The following is a 23241-nucleotide window of genomic DNA, read 5'->3' on the forward strand; positions in this document are numbered from 1 at the left end:
AGCAATGGACGCAACCCGGAAAACTATCGGCATGGATTTTTGTCGATAACCGATAGTTCCAGCAATCAACTATCGGTGCCGATTAATCGGCAAAACCGATACATCAGTCGACCTCTAGTATTTATATTATTTATTTATATTATTATTTTTCTCCTCTCACCTGTCAGCATGAGCACTGTGCCTACAGAGAACAGGATGATACCGACCAGTGAAATTACACTCTTGAACAACACTTCAAACTGCTGCGTGTTCAGTTTGCTCCGGAGGTAATCGACAAAGGCGTGAATCTGACACAGGCCAAACACTCCGAATGCAGCCATGTGTTCAGAGGACTGGACGGGCTACAAGAAGAGAAAGAAAGATAAAGATTATTAATCTGTTTGGAAGTTCATGTTATAGTAATTACTTATATTTGGTAACTGATGTTCAACTCTGTAGCATCTGCGTAGAATCATGCATGATCTTTGGGTTTTATGGCTTAAGAGACCCTTTTAGCTTTTGACATTTGCATATAAATTACAGTCCTGGTCACAGACTTTACACTTATATGGGTGCTAAATGGCCAATGGTTCCCCCCCACTATACGCATCATACGATTTGTACTATATTTTGGGTTAAAACTGCATCAATTCCAGACCGGCCATAAAACATGCAAATGGGTCATAACGCGAGACAAAGGAAACTTCTCCCGCTCAAAAATTCACGCCTGGTATTGGCCATTCCACCCAAAAGGTGGGTGTGGATAGGAACCATCAAAAGTCATTAGCTCAGACTAATCTTGGCTCAAAAACCCTCTTCGTTTGAGACAACACTTTTCCAAGACTCTCAAGACTTTACTCTTGAGTTTATTTTCCGGCAGTTTTTATCTTCAAGTAACTCATAAATATTTCCCTTTTGAGCTGATTTACTACAACTCCTTACTTGGAATCCAACAAAAGAGATCTGCATGGAGAGGATGGTGCCCAGGCAGTACACTGTGCAGTACGCCACATAGATGCGATGAGAGAAACGGCCGGTGAGCATCAACACCAGCACGTGCAGGGGAATGAGGTTAATCAGAAACACGTAACCACCCCAGGAGGACACCTGACACCAACACACAAAGCTATTGTGTTATTGAAACAATGTATTTTGTGTATTTAATAGGGCTGCCCCCTAATAGTCAACCAAAATTTTATTAGTCGCAGAAAAAAAAAAAATCCACAGATGAAGTCACACAGTCCGTGACAGACAGATCGTTAACGGCTGGTCTATGTGGTAGTACATCGGGCAGGACATCGAAACGCTCGCCTATCATTCATCAACCTCAAATATGGCTTATCAACTGAAATATGCAAGTACTAGCAACTTTACATGGCTACTCAATCTAATGTTAATCTAGAGAAATGTGCGCTGTTCAAGTGTCTGTGCGGAGTGTGAAGAGTAGCGCGCTCACTGCAGGATAGATGGAGGCGCCGGTGCACTCATTTGCTCTTAAAATACTCCCTCATTTTTGCTCATACAGATAAGAGTAATACATCTTTCAAATCTGTAAAGACAAATACTTTATTTGTGTGCACTCACAATAACAACAAACATTGCGCGTTTGTAAAATAATGAAAGCAAACAGGATGCGCGTTCTGCCGTCTCGGTCTCTGTGAACTTGAATGCGAAACTCCGTGTATATCTTTGCCTTACAGACATTAAAAATATATCTATAGAGAGTGAAATGTCTACTTTCAAATTAACCAATTCAAATGGTATACAAATATTCTCAGATTATGTAATCCGTATGAAACACGCATACAGGCACATCACTACTGCGGAGAAAGTACTTAAACACTACTTAAACCGAAAACAAAGAAAGCACTAGTTTATCAAATTATTAAAATGTTAATGCAGCCATCCTTACTGTTTTTCCCTGACACATTCATAATCATACTTCTGCCGGTGTGCCGTGGCAAGCTTTATGCGTGCGCTTGAGGGCTTAATAGGCTATGTAGGCAATTAAAGGCTCATTATAATGATTTAAATGGTTTATTAATAAATGTGCGATTAGTCGACTAATGCTTAAAATGAACGACTACTAGTCGACCAGAAAAATCCTTAGTCGAGGGCAGCCCTAGTATTTAAATAACATAATTTATTGATTTGCTGTGACAATGTGGCTCACCATGTAAAAATATGCCAGCGCACACATGGACGACCAATAAATGGAGCCTGTTTTCACTGCTTTGATCCACATGTAGTACGTCAACAGCATGCAGAAAATGGCGATTCCTTTGCAACACACAAAAAAAAAAATTATATACATTGATATATAAGCATTGATGATATATATATATATATATATTAATGTACATTTTAAATACATATTACTAATTCGAATTTTTTTGTATATTTTAAAACACAATGACATACAAGGAACAAACTATATTATAAATATATGTATCTACACTACCATTCAAAAGCTTTGGGCAAGTAAGATTTTTATTTTGTTTTGTTTTTTTGGAAAGAATTCTCTTATACTCACGTAGGCTTCATTTATTTAAACAAAATCAATAATATTGTGATTGTGAATAATATGATTTATTTTTAAAAGCATCAAAACCATTTTATTAAACCATTACCATATCGGTCAATTAAAAAAATTTAACACACATCTCTGAGATAAGATTATACCTTCATTGTCATAAGAGCCTGCCACAGAACGGGAGATGTATCCAGGGACGACTGCGATCATGGCGGCAGCCAGAAGCCCTGCACCCGCATCCTGAAACATACAGTGTTACTTCAGTTAGGTAAGTTAGCTAGACAAATAATGAACAGGTGTGTAAGATGGACGAGTGCTGAGGTTCATCTCACCTTGAGCTCTTTTGTGAAGTGATAGGTGACAATAGCGGTGAAGGAGGAGAAGAGAGGGGCGAGGAACACACATACATTGCGGATGTCGATGGTGATGTGGAAGAAGTGTAGCACGTGATATAGAGCTGCAGATGTGATCATCAACCCTGTAAGGAAAAAAGGAAACAACACAAGGTTGCTATACTGTTAAAAAGTGGTTTTAGCCAGTTGCTGTAAGGTTGCTAGTCAAAGAGTCCCTAAATATAGTTTACATTTAGATCTCCGCCAGTTTTATCAACCATCACATGAAAAAGTCCAACCTCTGTACTTAAAGTCAGGCCACAAGTGGCTGAAAAGCACAATATTGCTATACATTTAGAAATTAGTGTCATTAAAATGTACCAGGATAGATGGTGCCTCCTATAATCCTCCCAAGTGGATACCAAGCCCGATCATCAAACCAATTATGGAATTGGTAAAAGCCCTCTTCTGCCAAGAAGCGAGTGGTCCGGTAATTGAAATACCTGCCAACAACAAACAGGAAACTCATTTAAACAGGTGTTCGGATGCTGGTGCACTGCAATAATGATGCGAAAGCTGCACTTACGGATCAAACTCATGGATGACACTCTCGAAGCGAAGCACAGAGAACAGTCTGGTGGAGAACGCTGGAGGAAAATGACAAGACAGACGGATTTAGAGGACAGTTGACATACAGGGAGTCTGACTTAAAGGGATGTGTATCCACTCACACAGGACGGCTGCCATAGACAGGATGAGCAGCTTCAGCAGGGTGTCCTGTTTCTCATAGGACAGACGCAGGAAGCCCAGCTTGGTCATCTTAACACACAAGAGGCAGCACTAACTCTTGATACCTGACAAAACAGAGAACAACAGCACGTTAATACAACTGTTAATAATGGTAATACAACTTACACTATACATACGCTTTAGGGGGAAAAATAAAATGTTAGAGAAGTGTAGGATAGGGCTCCTTTAACAACAAACTATGCACAAGCAGTAAGCAAATTTCGGCAGATTTAAATTTCTAGACATGATTATGCAATTCCACAATTTATTTTTGATCTGGTTAAAGAGGTTTTCAAATCAATTAAGCATCAAATTTGAATTGTAGAGGGTAAAGCAGTTTAAGAACTGCATAAATCTGCATATTATGTCATCTGTTAAATTGTCAACTCTTTATAAAATCAGGAAGAGAGCCAGTTTGTGCACAATTCCTATACAAAAAGCTACTCATTACTACTTCACTGCAGATAAATCAATTCAAAGATGATCAGTATTGACATAAATTCTGTGTTTTTCTGATAAACTATTCGTGATAATAAACTATTAAAGTCTTGATTAGCTCCTTAGCAGCTAGCTAACATCACACCTATCTCACACCTTCCCAAGCTTTTTTTATTATACGTAAATGTGTTATTTAATGCACTGGAGTAAATGTAATGACAGCGAACCCGTATAGTTGCAATAAATGAGATATGAGAAATGAGAAATTTGCAAAATTACCAGTCTTATTCATCGGCGGTTCACCCACTCCAGCCCTTCCACACTCACACACAACCCTCTCTGCGAATCAAGCCCCGCCCATCCACGTAGAGAGGGCGCTAATTGGCTCAGCGTCACGATTATGTGAAAACGGCCTTCGCTGATTGGTCTTCGAGATGTCATTCAAGGGTGTCAAGACCAGTTCCGCATGGCGCTCCAGATATGACGTGTCCTAAAGGGAGAAAGACAGTAAGCACTGTGGAATCCATGCAGCACTCAACTTTAAAACTTTAACTATCAAATATCATAACATTTATGTTATTTTAATTGTTAAATAAAATTTCCCTTACAAGTTCATGATGATTTATATCAAGTAGTAGTAGTATCATTTTATTTAATGCCATGACAGCATCTGAGGCAATTTTCATGGCAAAAACTCTAATTACAAAAATACAAATATTACATAAATACAATAACAACCAAGCAAACAAACAAACACAGCAAGTAATATACAATAATCCAGATATGACGTGTCCTAAAGGGAGAAAGACAGTCAGCAAGCACTGTGTGGAGTCCATACAGCACTCAACTTTAACTATTAAATATCATACCATTTATATGCTATTTTAATTGTTAGATCAAATTTCCCTTACACGTTCATAATGATTTATGTAAAGAAGAAAAAAATATTTTCATGAAGTTCATGATACTTCTAAAGCAAAGTGTTTATTTAGGATATTTGTCTGTTTTGTCCTTCAACAAAAAGTTATTTGAGTTATCTCATGCATTGTGACTAATACATACTATTATAATAAGATTATACACGATTGAAAATAATGATATACATATACACTGCAGGTCAAGAGTTTGGAATAACTGGGATTTTTTTAAATGTTTTGGAAAGTCATCTCATGCTCACCAAGGCTGCATTTATTTGATTAAATATTCTGTAAAAACAGTAATATTGTGAAATATTATTACAATTTAAAATAACTGTTTTAATTTGAAATGTAATTTATTCCTGATTTAGCTGAATTTTCAACATCATTACTCCAGTTTTCAGTGTCACATGATCCTTCAAAAATCATTCTAATATGCCTGATATATTAAATTACATAATTATAAAAATAATTTTAAAAATCAGTTTGAGTTTTTGAGTTACAGTAAAATATAACAACATATTTTGTAAAATGCATACTAACTAGGTTTTCCCAAAATGTGTATCTTCAATGCAATATAAGTCGTTCTGGATAAAAACATCTGCCAAATGCATAAATGTAAAATCTAAACATAAAATAAGACCATCCTATACAAATACTGTACACAGACCAAATTTATTGAAATAATGTAATACTTTTACAAAATGTCACTCACAGATTTCCATCTGTAGGTATAACACTATTGACTCCTGACGATAATTACAACCCTTTTTAAAATACACACCACCCACCCCCCGCGGCTACAATGACATAATATGTGCTTCAGTTTCAAATGTTTCAAAACAGGTTCCAGGTACTGAACTCCAGGAACATACACCACAGTAGACATCCACTTGACATGCCAGCATTCATCGGAAACTGGATCCGTGATCATTTAAAGAACAGTTTCACACAGTTTGGCAGTGTCACCTGACAGCAGCAGATTAATAAAGCTTGTGCATACTGTTGGAAATCATCCCCAAACCATTACAGATGACACCAGATCATGTTGACATGGTATTCCCAAAATAAAAACGCATTATAAAAGAAATCAAATAAAAGCAGCTCCCTTTTGAGTTTCCCATTGTTACTTCTAGAACAGCTCAGGGAAAAACATCCTGCCATCATGTGGTTCCTAACATGATTTTCTTCGATGGAACACAAAAGGAGAAATTTCAAAGAATGTCCACACTGCTGTTTTTCATCAAATATAAGGATATAGGGACTTGAGCAGCATTAACATTCTGCAAAATACCTACTTTTGTGTTCCACATATGAAGGAAACCATGAGGGTGAATAAATGATTTTCAGTCAAACTATTCCATTAAGAAAATGTGTAGTCAATAAAGTAATGATTTTAAAACGTCTAGCAGACAACTCACAACATTTTAGGTCAAGAAACATCCCTTGCATAAAGAGGCCTTTCAATTTGATTGTTTTTCAGTCTAGTCCAGATTCCAGTGCAGAAAAACAAACCACTGGGGGACGCTAGGGCCTTTTTCTACTCATCCATTCCATAAGTCATTAGCTAAAGCATGTCATAGAGCTTAGTGTTAACTGAGAGACAAACTGTCATGTGTCCGGGCCTCACAAGGCAGAAAAAGCCATTACAAAAAATTAAAAAGAAGGCCATAAATAGATAAAACGACTACAGGGCCTAAAAGAGGAGGGAAGCCAGTTCACAGAAAATGTGCACGCTGAGGTCTTTGTGCTGTCTCTACAAATCACACAAATGGCACATAATGGGTACAAAAATAGTCCCAAAAAAAAAAAACAATCACACAGAGAATCATGATCTTGTGTATCAGCACAGGGCGATCCAGTCCCAAACACATTACTAACCCGTCCCATTCATCCCTCAGAAGAACATCGACAGACCACGCAAATTTTTTCCATCCACCTGACTCTTTCATACCGAACCGAATTGGGAATCCTGAAAGAGGTCACTGGGGGGGCATAGGTCGCTGGCGCGTCGGGGACATGTGAGGCGAGGGCAGCTTCTCTGTGGACGTGGAGGTCGTGATGGAGCTCTGCAGGTGCACCGTCTTGTGGAACAGTTTGTTACTGATGAGGACGACCAGGGAAAAGAGGCGGAGCTGGAAGTGGCTGCATTGTTGGAAAAAACGGCAATGTTATCAGCGATAAAATCTCTTTTTTAGTAAGTTTTAAGTAAAACAAAACAAACAAAAAAACACTTACTAGAGTTTGACTGGGGTCTTTGCTTCATTAGCGCTGATGATGAAGAGTGGGAAGAGAATGGAGAACAAACAGCCGCTGGAGGAAAGAGTACAAGATTCAGTAGTCGCACAGAAATTATTCATAAACGCTCTTGGAATACAACATATGCCTAGGAAAACACTAGGGATGTCTCAGATTGATAAAAAAGGTGACATTTACTCACCCTCATGTCATTTCAAAACGGACTTTCTTCTGTGGAACACAAAAGAAGATATTTTGAAAAATGTTGGAAACTAACCAGGGTTGGTTCCCATCGATTTCAATTGTGTGTACCAAAAAAAAGCAAATTTTTCAAAATATCTTCTTTTGCGCTCAGCAGAAGAAATAACAGGTTTGAAATGACAAGAGAGCAAGTAGTTGAAGACAATTTTCATTTTTGGGTGGGTTATCTCTTTAATCACAATCCGACTAAGGGGCCGTTTACACAACAACGTTTTCAGCCAAAAACGGGAAACTTTTTATGCGTTTTGCCTGTTCGTTTACACAACAACGGCGTTTTGGGGAATGAAAACGCATATTTTTGAAAACGGGTTTCAAAGTGCAAGTTTTTGAAAACACCACCGTTATCATTTCCGTGTCAACACCAAAAACGGGAATCTTTGAAAACGGTGACGTCATGCGCGTGCGTAGTACGTGTTAGGTATGTAGACATGTGCAGTACGTGTCGATTTTAAAGGCAAGCGCGAACAAACACACACAACAATGGCGGAGTACATGGTACTGTTGTTGCTGTTTAAGAGTTTGCTAACACTTCTTCAGCAAAGTGTGGATTTACTTCACCAATATTACAACCAACAGCGGAGATGCATCATATACATCATATAATCGTCACCTCACTACAGGTACTGTTTACTAACAAGGTGACAGCACCAACTACTGGCCTGGCATACGTAATACAGCGTTTTTGGCCACTCGGATATGTGTAAACGGGAATCGTTTTGAAAACGTTGTTGTGTATACGAGAAACTTTTTAAAAACGCAAGGGAAAAACTTTTCCGTTTTGGACTACATCGTTGTTGTGTGAGAATGAGTCGAAATGGACTCTGATTGTACCTTATGATGTATGACGATGGCAGCGCAGTCAGTAGTGCCATGGGCAAACCGAAGCCAAAGTAATACGGCCAGTTTCTCTCAATGTTTGACAGCCTTTGGTGCATTTCAATCCCTTCAGAAGAGATGCAATGTCAATCAGGAAAAGTTTAGAGTAGATACTCTGATCGTTTATCACACTGACTGATCAGAGGAGTCACACACTTACCGTGATTAAACCAGCGATATTCAAAGCAGTAAAGTGAGTAGAGCAGAGACATGTGCAGGAGACTGACCAACTGACCAATAGCATCAATGGGGAAGAGACTCACAATCCATCCCTGAAAAACAACAGACATAAAAGTATGTTTGAATTAGAGAGATAAACAAGTTGAGTGGAGATGTAAAGATTTCAGCGATCTTCTACCTGAATGAGGAAGAGGGCCTGGAGCAAAAGATTGAAGAGCATGTCTGCAATGATCTTGCTGACGCTGGGAAAAGGCTGAGCTTTCCGTCCAGATACTTCAAACGCTAGATCAGCAATGTCCTGCCCAGCAAAACAGAACTAAATTTACAACTTTATATTTCAAATATTACAAAACAGATATGTATATATGTAGCCTATGTGGTTCTTGAGCACCAAATCAACATTTAGGAATGATTTATGAAGGATCATGTGACACTGAAGACTGGAGTAATTCAGCTATAACATCACAAGAACAAATGATATTTTAAAATATATTAAAAATGGAAAACAGTTATTTAAAGCCGTAATAAAATTTCACAAGATTTTTGCTTTGACTGTATTTTTGATCAAATAAATGCAGCCCAAGAGACTTCTGTCAAAAACATTTAAAAATCTTAATAACCCCAAACTTTTGTATGGTACTAGTGTACATACTGGAAACTGGGCATGCTGATGATTTTACCACTATGAAGTCCTGCCTAACTCACTAAGCATCGTAAAATCACTGTAAAAAATGTTTTTTGTTTTTTTTTGCTCTAATAAACTGAAAAATACAAGAATGCTGATTTCACGATCAAACCAGCAAGCCACTCATAAGATACGTACAAACAAAAAAGTCTCACCTGGAACCAAATGGCATTGACTATCTTGCTAAGCACAAAGAGAGGCAGAACCCAGAGAGCGCTGAATACAGATGTCAGGATGAACTCCAGCCAGGACCACACGTTACCATGCAGCGAAGGGTCACCTGAAACCAGATCAGCAGGACAAGCATAAATACAAAGACATATCTGGACTATATGACATGAAAGTTCCTTAAAAGCACCACATACCTATGATTCTAGCAGTGAGGGACTGCAGCAATGGGATAAATACCCGATAAAACAGGAACAGGCTTAGCTGTGAGAGAAAACAAATGGGATTTTGTAATATAATAGTTTAGCCTATGCATAGTTGGCCAATAAGAGATTGAGAAACATACCCAAAATACGCCTCCATTCCAGGCACAGCACTGAAAAATTCGACTTGCTAGTTTTGGTTCACTGTTAAAGAAAGAAGCATATTTTATCAGGACTGATAGTATTATAATAAACTGAATGGATGAATTTGAATGGCACATCTACCTGTCCTGTTTCCGTTCCTCGCTCTGAGACCGTCTCATCGCCAGGGCCCCGCTCGTTCTGCGCCTCCTCTGCTCCTCCCGCTTCTGCTGAATCCGAGCATCGAGCTTAGAGATGGTTCCAATGCCCAGGATGGAGTCCTTGATCCCCTAAAATGAAACAGAAAGATTGCCACTTGGATTAAGGCCCACTTGTGTGAATGATGTTAAAAATTGACTGAATACAGATAAGAATACAGTAAAATAACTGATTTTAATACATTTTAAAAAGTAATTTATTCCTGTGATGCAAAGCAGAATGTTTAGCATAATTACTCCAGTCTTCATTGTCACATGATCCTTCAGAAACCATTCTAATATGCTGATTTGCATTAAAAGAAAAATAAATAAAAGGCAAGCTTGTGTTTCCAACCAGGACCCAACACCAAGAACTTACAGATGTTGATGAGCTTTCAAGTAGTACATTAAAACATAAGGTTTATTAGATGTAAAATTAGGTTCTGACCATCGCAACATTGCGGACAAACGCTCTGACACTGTCCGTCATCTCCACACCGGCTGCAGAGTCATCAACTGCAGGAGGGACAGCCAGGGGCCAGGCAAGATCTCATGACAGGAGGAGGACACACCTGCAAACTGTCCAGAGAAAGACAACTCTTTATATCTGAGGCTTCATAACTTAACATGCTTTAATTCCAGTGTTAAGCCATTTGATCCAGCGGCTTTGAAAAAAAAAAAAACACAACACTGAAAAACATTAGTCATGAACTGAAATAAAGGAATACATTAAACAATGTGTCATCAATTTTATTAGAGGGAACTTAGAGGCCCACAACTGAAATGACACGACATGTATGCTGAAAACATGCACTAGTGGAACTCCATGTGACCATGATCAAGGGGTCACACATATACAATAACAATCATATTTTTACAATATATTTTGACCAGAACTAAAGCTTGGTGTAGATTAGAAAATAACACTCTATATCTCCAAAAGAACGCATAATATTTCAGGCCAAATAAGATTATCATCATTTCGATTATCAAAAAACACTGTCACGAAGCAGTTTGATGGACCAGTTCTCTAGTAAACAACAAAGCCAGCAGCATTAGCCAGTAGATCATTAGCTGAGCAGCTAAATACAGCAAAAATCAACTTTAATAGATATTATCGGACACCTATAACCATAGAAAACATGTCAACATATCAATCCAGCACATCGTACCTCATATGCCTATTTAGGCTAAAATCTTCTCTTCTCCTGAAGCCTTGAAGTATCACTCTCTTTTCTCAAGCTCTCAACAAAACAGCATAGGCCAGTGCAGCTGCGCATGCGCGGTGTGGTGAGACATATGACGGGATTTGTAGTTTTTAGACCCTGCTGATTGACAGGAACTACACCGCAGATACCCAAGCGACGCTTTCTGTTTGTTCCTAGAAACATGCCGCTTAAATGTCCCTGCCTTTTACTTGATACTGTTGGGCACTTTATTTCAGAATATATTTGAAACATTTCATAGCTCTTAAATCAGGAACACATGGCTGTTTTCAGTATGAGAAACAATCATAGGAGGCGATATGTTATTCTGTTTTTGAGTCTCGCGTGCTTTATTATATACCGACACTTCAGGTAAGGCAACATTTCTAAGTTAAAAAGTCTTTAATATTTAATCTTTTTATATTAGATTTTTTTTTTTTTGCATGCAGCTGCACAGAATGAATATGCAACATAAAAATAAATTAGTAAAGTAATTCACTATTCAACTCAGAATTAGCAGGGTTTTTGAATTACACGGTATTTTAATGTGTCCTTTTTAAAGTGTATTTGCATGTTTAGGTACTGAGTAATATTAATTACCAACATGTAGCCTATTTACTATAAGGTTAGGGTGAGTATTCGGTTTACGAGCAGTTGATGTAGGCTAACTATGATGTAGCATAATTTACTGTTACTGCTATAGTATGTAGGCCTACATGTAAAATAAGGACAACAATCAAATAAAATGTTTCCAATATTGTAGAAGTGTATTTACAGGAAACATTTCGTTTTTAACTTCTCTTTGTAATTGTGCTTCTTGACGAATTATTCATTCATTCATTTATTCAGTTATTCATTCATTCACTGTTTTTTTTTTTTTTTTTTTAATTTAAATTTAAAAATGTATTTATAATTTTTAAATTAATTATTCAATTATGAATTAATATTAATGGGCAAAAATAACTTCAAAATAATGAACTGTGCTTAACTTTCATGTATTTATTTGTTTGTTTTTTCAATGATTTAACTATTGAAATGTTCATGTAAATTTCCTGAGGAAAATGTTTTATTTTTTCTCAGTGTTTCTCTTGTTGTGTGTCCAGAGGTCCGACAGTAAAGATGAGGATAAATCGATCAATGGGTCTGAGGGTGAACTCTTCCCAGTTCACTCTGGGAGGAAAGCCCTTTCGTATTCTGGGGGGCTCTTTACACTACTTCCGCTTGCCCAGAGCTTACTGGAAGGATCGGATGGTGAAAATGAAAGCCTGTGGTCTCAACACTCTCACTGTGTAGGTTTGAAATGGACAAGCACAGTCAATGATATTGAGAAGCATTCAGTAATCAGACTGGGTTTATCTTGCAGTGATGTGCCATGGTCTCTCCATCAGCCAGAGAAAGGAGAACTACGTTTCCAGGGAGGCCTTGACATAGAGTAAGAAATCCTCCCTATCCTTTCCCTAATTCCCACATGTGAGAACATTAGAGCTATATGTGATCAGTGTATTTTGATCCTGGAAGGATCTCTCACCTGTATTTAATGCCTTGTTGGACTTTCACTCACGGTAGTTAGACAAACATCTCCGAGAGCTCCTGTTGCCGGTCCTCTGACAATACTGTCGGTCTGCTGTTGTCAGGAGGGACTTTGTTCTCATTCTTGTTTCATCCTGGTCTGCATCATTATCTGGGCTCTGCACAGCACTGGGAATACATCATTAATGTAGATCCTTGCTCTTCCATAACAACACAACCCTCCAACTGGAGAATGAGTCTAATATCATTGCAAAATTTCAAGATCTTTTAAAATCAGAGTAAGGTCTGAAGCTGTAAATGGCATGATAGAAATTCTAAAAGACCGTGTGATCAAGTGGTTACAGAAAACATTGTTAAATGCTTAAATTATTAAATGACAATAATTCAGTTCTAAATAATTAATTATGCTTCTTTACAAATTCCAACTTTCACACATTTATTTTATTTTTTGTTAAATATTCTTTAACTATTAAAATCGTAGTAATCCATTTTTATGTAGTTAACGGTGCTTCTTTAACTTTCAAATATTTATTTATTTATTTAGATAAAATGGCAATAATTCATTTCTAACAAAATAACCATGCTTCTTTACAAATTCCAGCTTTCAAGTATAGATTGATTGGTTTAGTTAGTTAGTGAAATACTTTATTAAAATGGCAATAATTAATTAACTTTACAAATTCCAAATTTCACATACACTCTTAAAAATAAAGGTTCCAAAAGGGAGTTTTCACAGCAATGCCATAGAAGAACCAGTTTTGTTTTGGTTCCCCAAAGAACCTTTCAGTGAACAGTTCTTAAAAGAACCATTTTTTTTCTACATTTTAATAATCTAAAGAACCTTTTTCCACTGTAAAGATACCATCATGGATGGTAAAGGTTCTTTGTGGAACCATTGATGCCAATAAAGAACCTTCATTTTTAAGAGTGTATTTATTTATTTAAGATATTCATTCAATATTTATAGAATTTATTTTAATTGTTATTTATTTTGTTAAATGCTTTAATTATTCAAATGGAAATAATTAATTTCTAAATAATTTACTGTGTTTCTTTACAAATTCCGACTTTCAAATATATATTTATTTGTTTATTTTAACTATCCATTTAATACTTTTTAGTGTCATTTTAGGTGTCTCATTTGTTTGCCCATCCATTTCACAGAAGTTATCTTCACTTGGCTGCAGAGGTGGGACTCTGGGTAATTTTACGTCCAGGACCGTACATAGGCTCTGACCTTGACCTTGGAGGACTGCCCAGGTGATTTCTGCCATTGAATGAAATATAAACGGCTCTACTGTAGCATAACTTTCAAGTCGTATCCTGCAAATTCCAGAGAAGATGTGATTAAAAACTGTGAGGCAGCATGCAAAGGCAGCATTCAAACCAAAATGATGTGCCACACTTTGTGGTAATGCATGTCATGAGGGGAATAAAAAAAACCTGTTACAAAGAGCTACAGTTAGATATCCGGTGTGTCTTCATTTTGGTAGTCCACTTTAGATATTCTACTAACTTTGCAACTACATACCAACCACCAGTCATTAGAGTATTAGTAGTCTGTCTGCTTAATATTTGCTTACAGATGGTCCTCCAACAGACATTCTACGAAGCAGTCTTTACAAGTACATGTCAACTTCTTCTACTAACCTTAACTTACCAGTCTACTAATATTCTAATGCCAGTTAGTTGCAAGCAGAATGTCTAAAGTGGACTGTCAATGTCAAGTTTAACATCACACAGAAAGAGAAATTTGTTCTACTTCTATCACCACAAACAAACCACTTCCCTCTTCAGCTGGCTTTTGCGTGATAGAGAGATGATGCTGCGAACCACTTACCCAGGATTCATAGCGGCTGTAAATGTGTACTTCGATAAGCTCATTCCCAAAGTGGTGCCTTTCCAGGTAGGATTCTTTTTGAAACACAAGAAGTGCTAAAAAACGTACTCTGACTGATCTTTGATGTTGGCCTTATATGATGTCAGTTTAAGAAAGGTGGGCCTATCATTGCCGTTCAAGTGGATAACAAATATGGATCACATGCAAGAGATGGAAACTACATGTCATTTGTCAAAGAGGTACAGTATGAATAAACATTCCAAACTCCGATGTCATGCTTTTTCTCGATTTTAATTCAATTTCTTCCAGGCTCTCCAAGAAAGAGGCATCAGTGAAGTTCTCCTAACATCAGACGACCGTGAGGGTCTAAAATATGGTGGAGTCCAAGGAGGTACAAACAAAACACAAGAATTAAATCCAAAATTGAATCCAATTTAAAACAACACATTAGTGCTGGGCGGTATACCGGTTCATACCGAATACCAGTGTTTATTTTTGTTATGATATGAATTTTTAAAATACCGCAGTATGTCGCTTAAACAACGTTCGGAACGCAACACTGTTTGAAAGGGGTCCCTTTTCACTGTTGCACTGTGGTGAGGGAACAGCTGTACGTGTTACTAAGCGTGAAAGTTCCGAAACTGAAGCTGTAGAACTAATAGAACGTGATGACACGTCATACCGCCCAGCACTACAACACATGACCAATCACTATGGAAGCAATCACTGCAATATGTAGACACATCATTACCAATCAAAATCAAAATCAATGACGTAATACATTATTAGACCTGCCTCTTTGCGTAGAAAAAATACATATACCATAAACATATGAATAATGAAAAAAAAAAAGAAAAGAAAAGCTCTATAACATCATTGCGTCATTGATTTTGATTGGTAATGATGTGTCTACGTACTGCAGTGATTGGTCATGTGTTGTTTAAAATTGGATTGTTGGAATTGTTTTTATATGCCTGATGAAGGTCAAACGTTGTTAGTTAATAAATATTTTGATACATTTGCAAGTGCAGATAGTGTGCGGGATTTATTCTTCTTTTTTCGTTTGTTTTGAAGTTTTGACCTTTTTTGGTTGTTTTTCCTATGCACCTATCAGTTACTTACAGGTGTGTGAGGGTGATTGTTAAATGATCCTTCAGAAATCATTCTAATAAGCTGATTTGCTGCTCAAGAAATATTTTTTATTATCAATGTTGAAAACAGTTGAGCTGTTTAATATTTTGGGGAAATTGTGATATTTTTTTAACTTTTGATCAATGTAATGCATCATTTGTGAATAAAAGTATTAATTTCTTACACACACACAATTACCGACGTCAAACTTTTGAACAGTAGATTAGATATTAACAATAAAAAGTGATTGCTGTCAAATATTCTTTCCTCCATCACAGTTTTAAGAACTCTAAATCTACAGAAAATGAATCATGATGACATCAAATATCTGGAAACACTACAGGTAGATATTTTAGTGTCTGTTTTGTAATAAAAGTGTAATAATAAAAGTGTTCTATGAAACGTTTAACATTACTTTAATCTCATGTGCATAAACAATAAAATTTTTCCCTATACTTGTATTTCTGTATATAGTACATTATTCAATTTTTCTTTTTTTTATTATATTAGTGTTATATTACATCCCTACTGTGTTATTCCTATGTATGTCTGCACTATCATGTATGTCTGCACTATGTTTGTACTTTCTTCTACACTGGAAGCTCCTGTCGTCAAGTCAAATTCCTTGTGTGTATGAACATACTTGGTAATAAAGCTCTTCTGATTCTGATTCTGATTCTGATTCTGATAAAGCCCAACAGTCCTGTGCTGGTGATGGAGCTCTGGACAGGGAGGTCTGATGGATGGGGCGGTTTACACCATAGTTTACCTGCAGAGGGTAAGATGATGTGATATGACACAATAAGAAAAACGAAACATAGAAATTAATAAAAGAAATAATATTTTAATATTTTAAATTAATAATTTAAAGCAATAATTATTAATGTTTTATTATACTTTTTGTTTTTTTTTTAATAGTGTTTTATTTATTTACTATTTATTTATATTAATTATTTAAAAAGCCCTTGACAAATTGCCGTTTAACACGATGAACATAAAGGGCCAACTGATGTGAAATTTCCTTTCTAATATAGACTTGCTTGCCGTGGTAAGAGAGACACTGAGACGAGGAATGTCCATCAACCTGTACATGTTCCACGGAGGGACAAACTTTGGCTTCATGAATGGGGCATTGGCCAACCCGTCTTACAAAGCTCTGGTTACAAGCTATGGTTTGTATTAAGGCCCGTTCACACCAAGGATGATAACTGTAAAGATACCGATGAAGATATAGTTCTAAAAATCGTTCTCAATATTAAAGAATAGCAGAGTCCACACCACAGCTATAACGATAAAGGCACAGAAAAATATCGTTGGAATCACGTTTTGTTCCAGCTGATGAACGATACAAACATTGACACCCAATCAGAATCCATCCTGCTATAACGAGCTTGAGAATTTAAAGAAGCAGACGAGCGTGCGCTTAGAATAAACAGACGATATCATTAAAAAAATCTTCTTTTTATGTTTCACATGATAAAGGATGTCAGGTTTGGAACAACATGCGGTTGGGGGTGATGATTGCGATCTTCATTTTTGGTGAACTGATGTTGTACTTCACAATATATCCAGTGTGTGGAGCTATCAAGTACAGCACAAGCATTTCATGTAGGACTGAAAAATTGTATTTGAAAACGCGTAACACAAGCCTTTCTTTCTCTCTCTCTTTCTTTTAGATTATGATGCTCCTCTGTCAGAAGCAGGAGATTACACACAAAAGTACCATCTTCTCAGAGATCTTCTCAGCAATTTCAACAGTATGTGATCCCATCCTTTAAGTAATAGGTCAACCAATAATGACAATTTGCTGAAAATGTACACACCCTCAGGCCATCCAAGTTTGTTTCTTCGTCAAAACTGATTTGGAGAAATTTAGCATTACATCACTTGGTCACCAATTGCAGTGAATGGGTGACGTCAGAATGAGAGTCCAAACAGCTGATAAAAACATCACAATAATCCACAAGTAATCCACACAACTCCAGTCCATCGATTAACATCTTGTGAAGTGAAAAGGTGCGTGTTTGTAAGAAACAAATCCATCATTAATGCTTTTTTTACTTTAAACTGCTGCTTCTGGACAAAATACCCAGACATAATCCGTAATAATACTTCCTCCAATGCAAAAGTCCATCCCCTGTTGTCCTCTCACATCAAAATCCACCATTATATTTGTTTAGAATGGTTTTCAACTGTTTTCACATGTAAATGGTGCTAGATCTGTGCATATTTCTCTCCTGATGCAGATAAGACAACTTTTATACTGGAGAAAGTAATATTAGATAGAGGACTCGTATTTTAGCCAGAAACAACGGTTTAAAGTTTAAAACATCTTAAAGGGTTAGTTCACCCAAAAATTAAAATTAGCCCACAAATTACTTACCCTCAAGTCATCCTAGGTGTATATGACTTTCTTCTTTCAGACGAATCCAGTCGGAGTTATATCAAAAATTGTCTTTGATATTTCAAGCTGTTTAATGGCACTCAGCGGGTGTTGCATTCATCAGTCCAAAAGAACTTAAATGTGTACAGTTGTACACGGAAGCAGCTCCGGGCGGATGACGTATGAGGTCAGTGCTGCGCATGTGCCGCTCAGAAGTGACGAATGCGGAAGCGCAGGGGAGAGATCAAAACAAAACACTGGTCACTAAAGAAGCACTAAAGAAGAATGTCAGAGGATTTTGATATAAGCCAAGAGGAAACTGGTTTTCCTTTGCTAAAGTAAGGAAACTTTGCTTCCTTTGATCCTGTAAACATTTGCTACAGGAGGCCTTTGTTCACCCCCCGGAGCCGTGTGAGACACTTTTTTTTTTATGGATGGGCGCTTTTTATTTAAGTTCTTTTGGACTGATGCATGCAACACCCGCTGAGTGCCATGAAACAGCTTGAAAGATCAAAGACAATTTTTAATATAATTCCGACTGGATTCGTCTGAAAGAAGAAAGTCATATACACCTAGGATGACTTGAGGGTGAGTAATTTATGGGCTAATTTTCATTTTTGGGTGAACTAACCCTTTACAGACAGATTTGTTTGTTATAAACATGCAGCTTTTTGCACATTCATCTTGGATTCTTTCAACATTTTGGATGCTGTACAACATATTATCGGTTTATATTATTTTTCTCCTGTCCATGTGGCCTTTTTGGAAAAGTTACTACATTGTGTCTAATAATAACATGCTCACGTGTTTTCTGAGCTGTGCTGATTTCTCTGATGCTCTTCAGGTGAAATCCTCTCTGAGATGCCTGGTCTCCACTGGAAAGAAGAATATGAGGCAACCATATTGTTCCAGCATCTGTCCCTGTGGGACGCTCTGCCATACACACATGAGGTAAGAAGTCTACTTGGCCCTGACTTTACCCTGAGAAACAGAAACATTTACTCTGAGAAATTAATCTCAAAATCCAACTTCTTTACCCTCGAGCCTTTCAAATCCCAATTCCCGGTCAATATGGAGAATCTGCCTGTGAATAACGGTAACGGCCAGGCATATGGATACACCCTCTATGAGACCACCATCATCAGAGGAGGCTCCTTAAAATCAGGACGCAACATCCAAGACAGAGCCCTGGTTAGTGCTGATAAACTGTTAAGCTGAGTTGTTGTATATGAATATGCATCTGCTCTAATTTAATTTTAATCAGGAATTCCCCCCTAGGTTTTTTTGAACCAAAGTTTCATTGGCATTTTTCATCACAGAAATGTAGAATTAGCTGTTCCTGATGGAAAGGTATGATTTTATTTGTTTTACATCTTTATATCTTAATTTTGTTCTGTTAATGTTGAGTTGGTCTATTAAAAAACATGATCTTATAATTGTAATATCTTGTAATAATATCTATCCCATTTTCTATCTATTAATATAATATATAAAAACATAAACTCTACAGTTCAAATGCTTAGGGTCAGTAAGATTTTTCTTTGAAAGAAAGAAAATTAATACTTTAATCCAGCAAGGAAACATTAAATTGCTCAAAAGTGACAGTAAAGACATTTATAATGTTTCACCAGAGAACCCTAAAAAAAATGTATCACGGTTTCCACAAAAATAAGCAGCACAGGTGTTTTCAATATTGAGAATAATAAGAATTGCAGCAAGTCAGCATATTAGAATGATTTCTGAAGACTAGCGTAATGATCCTGAAAATTCAGCTTTAACATCACAGGAATAAAACTGCATTTTAAAATATATTCAAATAGAAAATAGTTCTTTTAAATTATAATATTTTACAATATTACTGTTTTTACTGTATTTTTGATCAAATAAATGAATTGACTATTGATTATCTGTAGGAGAAACGCACTTTGAGTCTGCTGGTGGAGAACTGTGGACGTGTGCATTACGGTAAAGACATGGACAACCAGCGCAAAGGTACAGTTAATGACCATCAGTGCTTTGTGTTTTAAGATGTCACAGTCTCTCTGAAACATATTATAACTATCAACCTATTCAAAATCTGTTTTCAGGTATTGTTGGGAACATTTTATTAAATCATACGCCTCTTAGAGACTTCACAATATATAGCCTGGATATGACTCCTGACTTTATTGACAGGTGAGTAAAATCTTACTATGTGACAGGCCATGAAAGATAAAAGAAAAGTAATCATCAATGCTTTTATTTCAGCTTGTACAGGGCACCTTGGAAGTCCGTCCCTAACAAACCAAGCTTCCCAGGATTTTTCCAGGGAAGGTTATTCGTGAATGGATATCCCAGTGACACTTTCATGAAGCTGCCAGTGAGTTTAATGAAATAGGACAAGATTTGAACGGTTAAGGTAATAGTTCACCCATGAAAATTTGTTGAAAGTGTACTCACCCTCAGGCCATTCACTATGCAGATGAGTTTGTTTCTTCATCAAAACAGATTTTTTGAGAAATTTAGCATTACATCACTTGCTCACCAATGGGTCCTCTCTGCGGTGAATGGGTGCCGTCAGAATGCGAGTCCAAACAGCTGATAAAAACGTCACAAAAATCCATACCACTCCAGTCCTTGTGAAGTGAAAAGCTACAAGTTTGTAAAAAAACAATTCCAGCATTAAGGCGTTTTAAATTTCAACCATTGCTTCTGGCCAAAATATGAAATTATAATCCATAATAACACTTCCTCCTGTAAAAAATATTCTTCCCTTGTTGTCATCTCACATCAAAATCCACCAACATATTCGTTTAGAACGGTTTTGGACTGTTTTCACTTAGAAATGGTGTTTGATCATATTTTACCCAAAAGCAATAGCTTGAAATTTAAAACATCTTGATGAATTTGTTTATCACAACATGTGGCTTTTTGGTTTACAACACGTTAATTGGTGGACTGGAGTCATGTGGGTTACTTGTGGATTATTGTGATGTTATCATCAGCTGTTTGGAATCTCATTCTGATGGCACCCATTCACTGCAGAGGACCCATTGGTGAGAAAGTGACACTAAATTTCTCCAAATCCATTCCAATGAAGAAACATTGGAACAATCTACAAGCACGCACTATGCGTGATGAAAGAATCATCTACATCTTGAATGGCCTTAGGGTGAGTAAATTTTCAGCAAATTTTCATTTTAGGGTGAACTACTCTTTAAAATTTGGTTAGAAATATTGTACTGATTATTATGTCCCCATGCAGGGTTGGAGTAAGGGTGTAGTCTTCATTAATGGCCAAAACATCGGACGGTACTGGGATGCTGGACCACAGCAAGCTCTGTTTCTACCAGGACCCTTCCTCAACAGTGGAATGAACCAGGTCAGTTTATATACATTTCCATGTATAAATTTATGCTATATACATTTTTTGGTATGTGTTTGAAGAATTACTGCAAATGTCAATGTTGAACCACTGATCTTTAATAGAGATATAGATCAGTGTGCTGAACCCATGTAATATTATTTAGAATCTTGAATAAAATGTTTGGAATTTTAGTGGTGGAATTTGTTTCCATGGCAACAAATCAACAAAAATCCTCTAAGATCTGTTTTTCTTTTATTCAACAGGTGATTGTGTTTGAAGAAGCAGAAGCGGATTTTAAAATCCAGTTTGAAGATTCTCCTGATCTGGGAATGACAGTTGACATTTAATGAACAAAATTCAAGAATGTTTTATGTAAATCAACATATGGCTAAAGGACACAGGACTGTACTATCAAATACATAAACACTATCAAAGTGCCTGAACAAAAATGAAATGAGCAAAAACTTGTATGTCACTGTTGGATTGTTAAAACATTAATAGCACATTTGTATTAATAGCATGGCTTTGCATTCCATGATATTATCTCAAATGTTTTCATGAAAAAGTGCAGTCTTGCTGGGGACTGTGTAATTTTGTGTTCAAATGGAAAATGTTTGAGCATGTTGAGATGGACTGCCTATTATAACTCAGTTGAGGGTGTGTGTTTGAATGACAGCTTCATTTGTTAGCAAGACACAAGGTAGATTTAGGTTTTTGATTGTCTCATGCTGTTTACTGGCTGAAATTGGTCATATTAGTGCAACATTTTCTTTATTTTTTATATGAAAATGTAAATGTTGCACTGGCCATGTAGGCAACAGGATTTTTCTTTTCAGTAATTTCCACAGGCAGCCAATTGGTTACATGAGTGCATTTACTGTATATCCAGCGTTATTGTGTTGTTTTCCCTTTGTGCAAACACTGAGAAAGATTTTATATTTAGCCTAAACTGTATTTTTGATTTGAGGTTTGTTCAAATTGAACTTGTAGCATTGTTTATGCTACAGACATACTGTACATGATACCTCATATTTTACAGTTCAATTTAGGAAGGATCTTTTTAAACCATCAGACTTTGGCCTAAATTTCATCTGGCAGACAATAAAACGGGTTAAAAAAAAATCCAACTTGAGCCATATCTATGGGCAGAATATGATTGTGTGATCGTGTGACAACAACCACCTAGCAATTAAGCTTTCATCAAATACTATTTCCATCTAAACTTCAACGCAAATCAGCTTTGTAAACTTCTTTTAGAATCAACGTTTTCCAGAGCATTTTCTGGAATAAATCACTTAAATCCTTTTTTAACTGAGAATTGTTCTTCAATGAGAGTGTCTTAAGTCTGGAATACACTGCACGACTTTTAAAATCTGGACAAATCTTAAAACACTATGCATTATAAACTTTGACAACTTTGTAAATGGTTTCAGAAAAAACGGCATCATACACTAAATGAGTAAAGATCACGCATTAAATATGCAGTATTGCATTTTTACACCGAATTTTGAGCAGACAAAATAAAAAGAGTGTGCCCATCATACACCCTGTGATTTTCTGTAAAATCCGCACTGTAAGAAAATGCTTGTAATTTTAATGGTAAATGGTTATCAGATATGGTGAAAAACGATACATATATTGGAAGATTTCATGTAAAATACTCTTAAATACAGTTTTTGAAAGTAAAAACGCAAGTCAAAAAGAGCATCTTATAATTTAGTGGAAAATTGGTCCTTGTGTGACACTTTGATCATTTTTCATAAAAAAATTAAAAATCTTAGTTTTTTGTTATCAGTTATGTACATTAGGGCTTTACGTATGTTACATCTCATGTTGTTAAATTAATGGTTATTGCATTATTTAAGTCTC

The 23241-nt window shown here is 36.5% G+C and overlaps 3 protein-coding genes across 3 annotated transcripts in view; 1 reads left to right on the forward strand and 2 right to left on the reverse strand.

Annotated features, from left to right (window-relative positions):
* The window catches only part of LOC107653713 (STT3 oligosaccharyltransferase complex catalytic subunit A), an 11589-nt gene extending 7149 nt beyond the window's left edge, over window positions 1–4440 (reverse strand). The window contains exons 1-9 of the mRNA XM_016440509.1: window positions 4351–4440; window positions 3576–3698; window positions 3431–3491; window positions 3226–3347; window positions 2845–2990; window positions 2662–2752; window positions 2153–2259; window positions 922–1086; window positions 161–341 (exon numbers count right to left, since the gene is read on the reverse strand). Coding sequence (XP_016295995.1) covers window positions 161–341; window positions 922–1086; window positions 2153–2259; window positions 2662–2752; window positions 2845–2990; window positions 3226–3347; window positions 3431–3491; window positions 3576–3663 — 961 coding nt within the window. The 5' untranslated portion in view covers window positions 3664–3698; window positions 4351–4440. The remainder of the gene's footprint in view (window positions 1–160; window positions 342–921; window positions 1087–2152; window positions 2260–2661; window positions 2753–2844; window positions 2991–3225; window positions 3348–3430; window positions 3492–3575; window positions 3699–4350) is intronic.
* A 1217-nt stretch (window positions 4441–5657) lies between these two features.
* On the reverse strand, window positions 5658–11206 carry LOC107653715 (etoposide-induced protein 2.4 homolog). The gene is made up of 11 exons (XM_016440511.1): window positions 11110–11206; window positions 10386–10516; window positions 9885–10030; window positions 9743–9803; window positions 9594–9660; window positions 9384–9508; window positions 8722–8841; window positions 8524–8635; window positions 8319–8430; window positions 7227–7301; window positions 5658–7133 (listed from the first exon to the last, which is right to left on the reverse strand). The coding sequence occupies exons 2-11, from the start codon at window positions 10425–10427 to the stop codon at window positions 6971–6973; spliced, it is 1023 nt and encodes a 340-aa protein (XP_016295997.1). The 5' UTR covers window positions 10428–10516; window positions 11110–11206; the 3' UTR covers window positions 5658–6970.
* A 61-nt stretch (window positions 11207–11267) lies between these two features.
* On the forward strand, window positions 11268–23035 carry LOC107653714 (beta-galactosidase-1-like protein 2). The gene is made up of 19 exons (XM_016440510.1): window positions 11268–11514; window positions 12246–12431; window positions 12506–12574; window positions 13837–13932; window positions 14470–14578; window positions 14659–14751; window positions 14822–14903; window positions 15922–15986; window positions 16337–16421; window positions 16678–16815; window positions 17320–17400; window positions 18871–18977; window positions 19071–19217; window positions 19305–19376; window positions 19940–20018; window positions 20114–20201; window positions 20274–20385; window positions 21271–21387; window positions 21636–23035. The coding sequence occupies exons 1-19, from the start codon at window positions 11423–11425 to the stop codon at window positions 21717–21719; spliced, it is 1902 nt and encodes a 633-aa protein (XP_016295996.1). The 5' UTR covers window positions 11268–11422; the 3' UTR covers window positions 21720–23035.
* Window positions 23036–23241: the final 206 nt, after the last annotated feature.

Source organism: Sinocyclocheilus anshuiensis, unplaced genomic scaffold (genome assembly GCF_001515605.1).
Source record: "Sinocyclocheilus anshuiensis isolate Anshui unplaced genomic scaffold, SAMN03320099.WGS_v1.1 scaffold315, whole genome shotgun sequence".
Taxonomy (NCBI): Eukaryota; Metazoa; Chordata; class Actinopteri; order Cypriniformes; family Cyprinidae; genus Sinocyclocheilus; species Sinocyclocheilus anshuiensis.

Coding starts and splice junctions, on each gene's coding strand:
- LOC107653715 (XM_016440511.1), bottom strand. CDS start 10,427: ATGACGGACAGTGTCAGAGCGTTTGTCCGCAATGTTGCGATG. Junction 7,302..8,318: donor CCATCGTCATACATCATAAG/GTACAATCAGAG, acceptor TCTTTCCTCCAG/CGGCTGTTTGTTCTCCATTC. Junction 7,134..7,226: donor AAGACCCCAGTCAAACTCTA/GTAAGTGTTTTT, acceptor CCAACAATGCAG/CCACTTCCAGCTCCGCCTCT.
- LOC107653714 (XM_016440510.1), top strand. CDS start 11,423: ATGGCTGTTTTCAGTATGAGAAACAATCATAGGAGGCGATATGTTATT. Junction 12,575..13,836: donor CAGGGAGGCCTTGACATAGA/GTAAGAAATCCT, acceptor TCCATTTCACAG/AAGTTATCTTCACTTGGCTG. Junction 20,202..20,273: donor ACTCCTGACTTTATTGACAG/GTGAGTAAAATC, acceptor CTTTTATTTCAG/CTTGTACAGGGCACCTTGGA.